Source organism: Lissotriton helveticus, chromosome 3_1 (assembly GCF_964261635.1).
Source record: "Lissotriton helveticus chromosome 3_1, aLisHel1.1, whole genome shotgun sequence".
In the NCBI taxonomy this organism is placed as follows: domain Eukaryota; kingdom Metazoa; phylum Chordata; class Amphibia; order Caudata; family Salamandridae; genus Lissotriton; species Lissotriton helveticus.
Genome location: NC_136061.1, coordinates 1,767,285,488 through 1,767,296,510, shown reverse-complemented (window position 1 = coordinate 1,767,296,510; position 11,023 = coordinate 1,767,285,488). Strand labels below are relative to the sequence as shown.

Sequence of the window (11,023 nt, the reverse complement as noted above, 5' to 3'; positions counted from 1 at the left end):
CCATGTCGACCACCATCTGCGACACTCTTCTTGCTCCTAGTGACCCTCTCCAATGCGGACAGGACTCCTGGCCCAAGCCTTGAAAAGGTAAACCTTCCAACCTGCGCTCCATCGCGGTAAGCCTGACCTTTTTAATTTGACTCAGTCCAGCGAGACCAGATAGCTGCAGTTGGTACTTTATGCTTTTTGGTGGAATATTGCAGTTTATTCTTTAATAATCATAACAATTTCTACTGATTGGGTATTTGTCATTTTGGTCTTGTTTTATTTATTAAATTGAGCTATATTATCCTAATCTAGTGTGAGATTCATTTGTGAGGGTGTTTTCACAGTTTTACTGTTTGGAGTGTTGCACAAATACTTTAGGCATTCCTCTACGTGAAGCCTGACTGCTCTGTGCCATAGCTGCCAAGGTTTCAGAATGCTATGTGTGACATTTTCCTAATGTCAGTGAAATTATGAGTGACATTTCAACAACTATGAGTGACACTTTATCGCGGTCAATATCACGCGATAAAGATGAGGGAACATATAAATATCAAAAATATTGCACCCATTTGAGCAACAAGAAACTCTAAGCAGTCATTTAGCTAAAGTGCACTAACATCAGGCAACTGAAAAGCAGGCAGAGTTAGAATGTGTGACTCCACAATTCTCAGACTCAGTACACTACAGGCCAGGGGTGCAGGGAGCTTAGAATAATCAAAGCATTAGTTTTACTTATTAACAGCCATAGCAAGTTAGCTGAGCTACTAAAACACAGATGCCTTAGCCAGCCTTTGCCCACACTAGGCCCCCTGGATCATCCCTGCTGCCAGCAGTCAATCAATGAGATCAGGATTCAGAGCATCAGTGTAAGCTCCAGGGGCCTCCCTGTCATTCCTAGGACCCAGCCCACAACAGAAAGATGTGAGGCCCCACTTGAACAAACATGGATTTTCTTAATTTCTGTTATCCTGGTCTGCATTTGAGGTGATGTTTGATAAAAAAAAAAAACCTAGGTAAAAAAGAGCGGTACTGATCACGCACTTTGACTTTCAACCTCTGACAGGCACCTGAAAGTTTGATTACCTTACCTCAGCCCTTATGTGTCTTAGCCAGCACCATTTGAAAGACACAATCAAATTAGAAAGCTCAGTGAGCAGCACACAGTATAAAGTATGTGTCGCACTCATCCAAGGGTCACAGAAGCCAGCCGTCGCAAATTCTTGAAATTTCCAAGTTTGGACTATGCCCAAGCATGATCAGTGTTTTTTAGGCGTGGTGGAAACAGTTCAGAAATCCCTGCCTTCAGATCCTTGCACTCGCACCACGCACTTAATATTCCGAAAACACCTAAAGAAATTCTGCCTCTGAATTTCTTTCTAAAAAATTAATTTAGATCACTGGCAGTTGGAGGATCCCATAAGCATCCCTCAGAGTGCACCGACAAACGAGAGGAAGAGCTCTTAATGTCGGGAATGTACTAACTAAAGATGTTATTTCCTTGGATTTTCATACATGCAAAATACATATCCTGCACATATTTTTAGTGAGGTACCAGTTCAAGTTGCAAGCCTGAAGCCAACATCTGCTGGACAATGATGTAAACTTCATTTGTTTTCATACGAGTTAGAGCAGGGAATCGACTCTTGACGTCATATCTATTGAGGGAGCCTAGGCTCGGATGCAAGCTCAGTAAAATAATAATTTCTCTGCTTTTAAAAAATATATATCTCACGGAGGGGCCTATGTGCTATTTAAAGATAGCAAAAAAAAGTTATGCTACTAAATAAACGAGGGCTAAAATTGAACTTGTACTATGCCTCAAGACAGCCTACATGCTGTCAATAATGTCTGCACCACGCTGCACATTGAACTAGAAGTTTTAATACACAAACAGATGTCATGAAATTAAGTTAAAGTGGCAAGTTGCAGCTTTTGATAATAGCTGTTCAACACTATTTCTACTGTATTCATCGATGGCAATGCCAAGCAGAGAGACTAACTAGGAGAGAGACATGCTCCAGCCCCCCTCCAGTTGGGACTAGTTTGGGTTTGTTATCACACTTACAATCAGTACAATTCACAAGGGGCGATTTGGTTGAAAAAAGAATAAGCTGTAGCTAAAATCTAACACACCCACAAAGTAAATAGAAGAATAGGGCTCAGGGATTTAAATGCTCGGGCCAGGGTCGAAAAATAAATGCAGGGGCCCACATACCATGTAAAACAAATATATCCTCTCTTTTCTTTTGATACGTATCTCTTCTTTTCCACCATAATGCAGCATGTTGCTCCCAGGTCTGCAGCATGATTATATGAACAAAGTAAAGATACTTCCCCAGCAGGGTCGTGGGTGTTTCAAACAATTTTTTGGTGGCAATACAGTTTTACTGTCTCGAGCAAAGGTGGTGACTGGTCTAAAATATCTTTCACTCCTACACAGGGGCGATACATTAAGAGGGGGCATTTGGTGTTTCACAACTCTCCTCCTCCTCCTCCACCTTCTTCAGTAATGCAATCACTGCCTGGATGGCTAACGGTTCCCCTCCCCGTGCAAGGTGCGGATGACTGGGCCCTAAAGCAGTGCAGCAAGGGAAAGCTGAGAGCCTGGAGGCCTGATTTACGCCCTAACGCTTACTTGTGTGAGCGCCCGCCGTTACATCCGGTCTGCTGCAGTCCAGGACTGTAAACTCCACTAATGACTGCACCATGACTGGCAGCGGCCGCGCGGAATCTAATATCCAGCCTCGCTCATTGCGACGATGGCCAGCCTGACTGTGACCCGGCTGCAGTACTTGTGTTTTGCGCCAACGGCCGCCTCCCGCGATCATCATTCCTCTTGCGCAGCGGGCGGCTATAAGATAGAGACTCCGGACGTGAAGGCCCTCTACCTGCCATCCGGATTAATCCCGGCCCCCATGGTGTGCCATGACTGACAGCAATCTATGTAAACGACCGCGCGCCGGCGCCGCAGCCAGATATTGCGCATTGTTGCCAACACAGCAGGCAGCTGGGGCAGAGTGCGTTGATACAATGTAACGCTCTCAGCCGAGCTGAGCGCAGATGGTGGTTTAACTATTTAGGAACTAGGACCGCAACCGCAGCACGTCTCTCGGGAGAACTGAAGCACAGAGAGCCAGTGAGGCGCCGCTGGTGGCGGCAAATGTGTGACAATGCATTTCAGTGCGGTGATGCGGAACACCGCACTGAAATGCGTGAGCGTCACACCTAATGCGTGATACTTGACAGGACTGCTGCGCCAAGCTACCAGAGGGTGAGCACAGCTTAATATGGGGTTGGCTTATGCATGCCTTGCCCTGACTACGACTGTGGTTGCTGGTTGAGCAGGGCTCACATCCCAGTCAACCAGTAACCCAATTTCTAACTTTATGAATATAATCTTTTGTTCAAATTTCCAAATTGAAATAAGCTCGTCACATCAAATTTCCTGCTGATCAGTGAATACTCATAATTCAAATGTATCTCTTATTCTTTCTTCACACACAGCATTTGGCATGTTGTGCCAAATAATAGTGTCATTTTGCCATTTCAATTTTGGTTCCAATCAAGGTAAGATGTACAAAGGAAGAGGGGGTGTCTGTTTTTTCATGGGGGGGGGGGAACACGGCAGTAAAAAGTTTGAAGACCACTGGTCGAGAACTAGATGAACCGACAACCAATTGACAACCGCTATGTGCTAAAAGAAGTGCCTGCCGAGTAAGACTTTCTTCCCTGCACTGCGCACGCGCGTCGACCGTTTTAAGCAGTTTCACTTTCTCAATGCGCCCGCGCAGTTTTCTGTAGAATTTACGTACGTGACGTCTCTCAGCGCAACGTCGATCAGTACGCACGCGTGATTGATAACTCCAAGTTACATGCTCTTATCCTGGCAGTGACCGGCTTGCGAGAAATTTCACCCAGATACAGCTGGAAGCCGTTGGGTGAGAACGGCAGGTGAGTGATTGTGTGCGTGCGTGCCGGGCTGATGTGAAGGGCGGCTGAGCACGGTTATGGTGGCTGGCTGGCTGGTTGGTATGGGGGCGGGGGTCCTGTTCTGATGAACGCCCGCGCTCAGCTCGGGATGTCCTCGATTCCGGTCAGTGGGGAGCACTGGCACGTGTTCTTCCCTTCCTGTATGACTTCCCCTGGCAGGCATTTGAACGACGTAGTGAGCGTCACGCGGGGAGAAATACAATAATTGATAACATATTACGTGGTCTGTAAGCCCAACGCGACCCGTGGGTCATCCAAGGGAGGGGCGCGAGAGACATCTAGGGTTTCGTAGAAGAAAACGAGGTGAGGTCAAGCAGGAGGGATAGGAGTATTCGAACGACCCTTTGTAACCACCCAAACGCTCTCTGGGCAAACTGGACGGTGGTAAAGGGCCAGGGGTCAACGTGGGTCATGATGATGTGGAAGGAAGGACTTGGCGTTTGAGCCCATTAGATGGGGCTCGTTAAGATTGGGGACGTACTGGGTTTTGAGGCCATTTGGACAGTTGTTGAGCGGTAGTGTCTGGGTCGCTATGATGGCGTGGTGTTCTTGTATCTGCGCTTATCCGGAGCACCAAATCAACTAAGGGTGGCTTATTGGCCTAACTTAAGGAATGAGTGGTGCCGTTATCAAAGGCGCACCTACGTGCAAGAAAACATTGTAACATAAACCGCGCCGAGGTTTTTAACATCAGATCTGCGTCGTCATTTATCACTCTGAGTTTATCAGACAAAAGCATATGCACGTACAATCCGAAGGTAGCCAGTTTGCAACTCAGTGGTACCTAAGATATACTGAATCAGGGTTGACTTGCGGGGTCCACAGTCCTATCATCCCTTCCCCAAGTCAAGGTATAATGTATCTAACTGCCCCAGATCTTACGGAATTGACGTGGGCATTGTCAGCTTGCGTACGTCACCTTTACAGCCACCATATGCAAATCGGTTCCCGACATTTAACAGTCTTGCTAATATTTGTCAGTATGTTCAGTTATCCGGCGATTGGTCGTATTTAAGGAATAGCCAAGCGCAAACTCACTGTCTGTACCCGGCATCCATTTATCACGTTGGCCATGTGTTCTGGATTTGCTGGGGCTTTAGATTTTTCATAATGTGTCCCAGCAATTTTAGTATGTCCCAGTTTTCAGAGGGGGATCGTATGACCAGAGGAGAGCAAGCTCACACCTTCCAGTGCAGAAATGCGTTGGTCACTAGCAGAAAACGATGTTGTTCACTCTGATGCTTTGTGTAAAAGTTAAATTTGATTCCCCTTAGCACCTCATTGCTTGTTTTCTGTGTTGGTGAGCACTGTCAAGTCAATCTGTGCCCTTTGGTCCACGCAGAATTGTAGACCTACTTCAAGGTTTGTGGAGTTTCCCTGTTCTTGGTTTTCAAATATCGGTTGTATTATTTACAGCCCAAGTATAAAAAGAGCACAGTGCTTTCCGATCCCTAAAATAAATATGTCCTGTTTACGGAGTTGGTGCTATCTTGGATGGCTGTGTTAACCACTTTAATGCAGTGAATGACCCATTGCTTTCAATGTGCATGACCTTAGCTGTGCAGTGGATGTTAACGGGTGGTCCCAAGCCTTTAACGCTGATAAAATAAAAAGGCCTAATACAAAGGAAATACTTCTATCATATCAAAGTGTAAACGGACCTAGACACTGAGTGTGTTTGTAAATCATAACTCTGTTGTTTGAGCCCCAGTTTTTGTGAAGGGGCAGTGCAGGAAGGGGAAAAATATCCCATTTTCGGTAGTGTCTGTTCCTAGTGAATCCTTCCTTCCGGATTGCCCAGTAGATAGACTACTTTCTGCGCTGGGACAATTTGTTTGAAGTACCTGAGCGCTATATAAAATGTTGTTAATAGTCACCATCAACGTGTTGGTTAGGGGACATGGAGTGCGCACCCTACAGCCAGGCATGGACCAGTGCTCTTCTGGGCCTAGTTGTGACATATGGGTCAGCGGAAGAGGAAATTGCATTTCACTTGTCCTGTATGTTACCATGTTCGGGGGTTCTTGTTGCCTTAAAAACTCTCATTCACGAAATAAATGTGAGTGCTGTATATCTTGTTTCGCCGTATGTTGGGTTAAGTGAAAAGCATCATCATAGGGTCTTGGTTATGCTTTCCTCCACCTGGAGGAAGACCGACTGGTATTTACATTAGTGATTCGAGATAGTGAGGGTGCGAGTGCAGTGGCATTAAAATTGCCTTCATCTGTCGATCTGTGTTTTATTGTGTCGAGGATGGGGTAAAGGTAAATTTCGAAAACGTGACTTGTTGACATGTTTCAACCCAGGTGTGCCCAGTAGGGTCTGTGGGCTGGCGCAGTCTTCCGGGTCATGGAAGACTGCGCCAGCACACTTTGCTTAGAGGACCCATATAGAGGGAGTCCGCCCACCCGTCCCCCGAAGGAGCCCAACTACCTCCGGTAAGTTATAAACACAATTTCATCTATAACTTGCAAGTGTGGCAACAGGCGCATTAAAGAAGGGTAAGTGCACTACTTACCTATGCACGTTATCACTTGACAGAGTGCTTTACATTGGTCCTGAACAAAGCCCACAGACACTACTGGGCACTCCTGGGCTGAAGCATGTCGACCAGCCACGTTTTCGAATAGGTGCAATAGAACAGTAGCTCTTCTATCGCAGCACCACCACCTTGTTTTTCTATTTACCCCATCCTCGACACAATAAAAACAAGATCGACAGATGGAGGTAATTTTAATGCCACCGCACTCACCCTCACTTACTCTAATCATTATTGTAAATACTAGTCATTCTTCCTACAGGTGGAGGAAAGCATAATCAAGACCCTATGATAGGTTGGAGAAACAAGATATACCCCATCCATGGGTATTTCATGGAAGAGGGTTTCTAAGGCGACAAGAACCCCCGACCGTGGTAACATTCAGGACAAGTGATTCATTCCCCTTTGATTACAACTCTATTGGTCGGAAGCCGAATGAATCGCAGCTTCTCTCTCCCGCATTTCTGATTACAAGAAGGTAAATGCATTTGCCATGGCGATGCTATGTTTGGGCTGTAGGGCAGCTTGCAACCAAGGAACCCTGCAACCTTCAGACATGTCAGAAACTTTGGGACCCAGCCAAGCCCAGAGTGCTTTGGCCTGTGTAGGTCTCTCTACATTTTCTTACCAAGAATGTCCCGCAAACCTAAAAATTCAACGTTTTCCTTGAATATTCTAGGGGAATTTTCTAGAATTTGCATGGATATGCAACATTTCTGCCACTCAGTGATCCATGCAATTCAAATCTTCCTGGCTGGTGTCTAGTTTTTAAAAATGTCTTGGTTTGATAATTTTTCCTGTGTGGTGGCTAAGCATGGCTCCAAATTATTCAGCTCACCACATGAGCAAAAAAATAGTAACATTCATTGCAAACATTTGGTGTCAATCACATTTTGTGGACTTCATGCTAATGGGCGATAGGCCCATGCACGCTAGTGGGGTACCGTTTTTATTGGAATAGTGTTGGAACACAGAATAATTCATATTTGTTATCCATTCAATTTGTCTTCCTTTTTGCTGCCGAATGTAAGCTGGTGTGCCAGCTAGAACACATTCTGTAAAATGTCCTCTGAACCTCTTGATGGTATAAGTAACCCTGAAATTCAGAGATTTACAAATAACTACTCTTCTTTAACTCTGCTTGTTTAAAAAATGCATAGGTTTCATTCATGCCCAATTTTAATTTATTAGATTTTACCCTATGAATTACTGCATACTCAGTACACAATGCAAAAGTAGAAGTTGCTGCTCAGTTCTTGGTACCTGGTAAAATCCACAAGACTGGAGGGTTTGCAAATCTGGCCTGGATATCATTTGTGAATACAAAGTAATAAATGAAGGCTGAAGCGCAAAGTGCACGAAATATCAGAAACTGGCTCCACTCTTGGGCGGGAAAGGCCTTGGCATGTAAGGGGTGCAATCAGATCTTTTTCCACTATACATCCTTCTGTTACCACCATATGGCTTAAATATTTACGCCTGCATACATCTGTCCATGCTGTCTGAAATTCCCTAACAGTCCAGCCCTTGTGCACAAGTTGCTTTTTATGAGGGGCAGCAACAGATGTGCCTTGTTTACAATTAAACCAGTTGCTTCTAACTCCTGCCATTTTATTTGTACCCTGCATAGTTTGGGATTTTTTTTTATTTTGTCTTGTCTGTGGGCTGCCTGTGACACAGAATTCAGCTATATTATATTTCTACTGGTAGTGCAACTGCACAATAAAGTATATAGCGTTGTGGGCATCTCTCGAAACTTGTCCCCTCTGTGCTTATGGGAATATCAGGAAGTGGACGCTGTAAAGATTTATTTGTAGTTTTAACGGTTACTCTTGAAGCTGCCATAGGAGATAGCACCTTGCAGTAGTAACACAGTTTCTTGACATTTAAGTTTTAGTGTTCTGTGTATCATTGAATTGACCGATGGTGGCAAGCTGCCCTTTAAAGTATGGGGGGGGGGGTTATTTAGCCAGTATCTATTAGCTTAAAAATTCCAGTGATAGGAGTTGGTTTATTTATATTGTGTAACTAGAAAGGGTGGAACATTGTAGTAGAAATCTCTTGTCAAGCTTGGGGGGCTTCACTTGTATGTGAGTACACCAGTGCTAACTTGCTTTTAATTTGTTGACAGTGTTTTTTTTTTAAACATTTTTTTATTGTTATGTTAGGGAGACACTTACCCAACCTATAACGTTCCCACCACCACCTAAAAGGACAGTTTGGTAGCAACCACATTATGTGTGTTCTCTCGTGCACTTTTTTCATGATAACCATCTCAGAAAACACAGTAAATAAATGTTTTTTTGTCCTATCATCCATATCATCCAAATATAATTGGAAAGAGATGTATTCTGTGGATTTTTTTTCCTTCTGTATTCCTACAATCATTAGGTCTCGCCTAGCGTTGCAGCATGCATGCCCTGCTTTCTGGGCGAGACATATTGAGAGGACATTTCAGAAGGGGGCTTGAAGCCCCGTCCCTCATTTTCATTGGAAGGCGTCATCGTTTACGGTAAACGGTGGCCTCCCATTGACAATGAGGCTTCTTTGTTTCACCCTTCTGCTTTTTGGGATGGCCCATCCGGACTGGATTGTTTGCTTCACGGGTGTTGTGAAACAATTTCTTATCGAAAGGTGGCGTGTTATCTAAATAAGACGTGTAGCAAAGGATCCAGTCCGGATGGGCTGTCCCAAAAGGAGGAAGGGCTGCAGGCAGGCACATCCGCATGGCGCGCTTTCACTTTCCGATTCTATTGCGTGGGGACAGCTTGTTCTTTGTGTAAATGCGGTCCGTGCTCATCAACATACCAGCTTTGGGCGACACTACTCACGAAGCAGCACAGTGTGGTAAGTGTGACAAGACTACTTTGATGTGACAGGCCCACGATAACACAGTTAATCCCTAGAAAAGCCATAATTGCAAAAAAAAAATTAAAACACCAAGTGCTCACTATCAATGCACATGAAATCAATAACCCCTCACCCACCCGTACACATCTCCCACACACAGGTAGTCCACAGCCGCTTTCATGTGCCCTCAGTCCTATACAAACTGCTTTTCAACTAATAGTCTTAGACCTATTTTTTTAAGAAAATGAGAAGGAGACGGGCCCTTGCCCTCACTAGCTCCCCCGGAGTCCTGGGCCCCTAATGAGGAGGGGTGAAGCCTGTACTCATGTGGACATTTTGTGAACCCCTAAAGGACCCGGCTGCAGGAGTGGGGTGGCCTTCAACCACGACCCCCAGGTGTCTTTGTGATGCTTGCAGGGGTGGATCTGAGGCTGTCTGTTAATTTCTTTAACCTCCGAGGGATGAAATGCTGAGCCAGCCCCAAGAACCTTGGACATGCAGGGTGCACAATGAGCTCCACAGCAGGCGCATTGATCCACTGAAGCGGACTGTCTGTATCCGACAATCTTTGGATCTTTCAAAGGTTGGACTTGGTGGCCTGGAACCTACGGGGCATCGGACCTGGCACCTTGTTGTTGAGAATCTCGACCTGCCCCCGGTTAGCACCCTGTCAGCTCCTGCCTGGCTGCATTCCTGGGGCGGCACACCTGTATCACCAAGAGGGGGCGGGGAGTGTATCCTAAGAGACTGATAACTCATTAATGTACCACTGCACTCTCAGGGGTGTGTGATGTAGCCATCCCATTGGTGAAACCACTCCTGCCGGTCACTTGGCGCTATGTCCTGCAGGTCCTCGATAGTGAACTCAAACCAGGCGTTACATTCTGCTCATTGTCTACAGTGCCCGCATAAAAGCAGGGTCTACTTGCAGTCGATCCTGAACACCCAGGGAACGAGGCACCGTATTCTGTCGATCGTGTTCCGCAAATATGACTGCGAGGCGCTACACTTTGTTCAACGTGTGCAGTGCGCTCCTGCAGCGGCGGCCTGGGTGGTTTCCTATTTCAGCCTCTTTTGTGAAGGGTTAGACGGGGTTGTGGCGTCTGAGGCTTTCTGTGAGGGGACGTGCCCCTCTTCCCCCGTGGCAACCCAGAAGGCACACACAGCATTTGGTGCCCAGGCAAGTGACACAGGCGAGGGTGTAAACATGCGAATGCCCTGACATGCCTATTGTGGGCATAAGTCTCTCCCGGAATGGGGTGTATGTGGGAGGGCAAGGGGGGCCCAAACCCATTCAGGGGGATACAGACAACCACTTTCGTCCCCAATGGGTTTCTGTCAGACATGCCCACCAGGCAGAGAGGGATAACCAGTGAAATGTTATGTTATGTTATGGGGATTTGTATAGCGCTCAGCTGCCCCAGCCAAAGGGCGTCCCGGCGCTGTATGGATGACTGATGAGGGGGAGGTTGCTCTGTGATTGGGCAGTGTCGGTGAATTCCTAAAACATAACGACCCATGTTTCTTTTGGCTTCTACCATTTTTTGGGGAAAGATATGGGTGTTATAAGCTTATAGATGTATTGCCATTGTTTTGTTAGTGTGTATAATGAACATGTTCAGAAAGCATAAATGCAGTAGGTCTCACATTTACAGA

The 11,023-nt window shown here is 45.9% G+C and overlaps 1 protein-coding gene across 4 annotated transcripts in view; it reads left to right on the top strand.

Moving 5' to 3' along the window:
* The first annotated feature begins 3,773 nt into the window (after positions 1-3,773).
* The window catches only part of RCC1 (regulator of chromosome condensation 1), an 80,779-nt gene continuing 73,529 nt past the window's right edge, over positions 3,774-11,023 (top strand). Inside the window, exon 1 of one of the 4 annotated variants that reach the window (XM_078682590.1) lies at positions 3,774-3,939. Coding sequence is in view for 1 of the 4 variants with exons in the window: in XM_078682587.1 (XP_078538713.1) it covers positions 9,301-9,364 (64 nt within the window). In the remaining 3 variants the exon portion in view is untranslated. Of the gene's footprint in view, positions 3,940-9,285; positions 9,365-11,023 lie in introns of those variants that run through there. The other 3 variants (XM_078682589.1, XM_078682588.1, XM_078682587.1) reach the window with 3 other exon arrangements.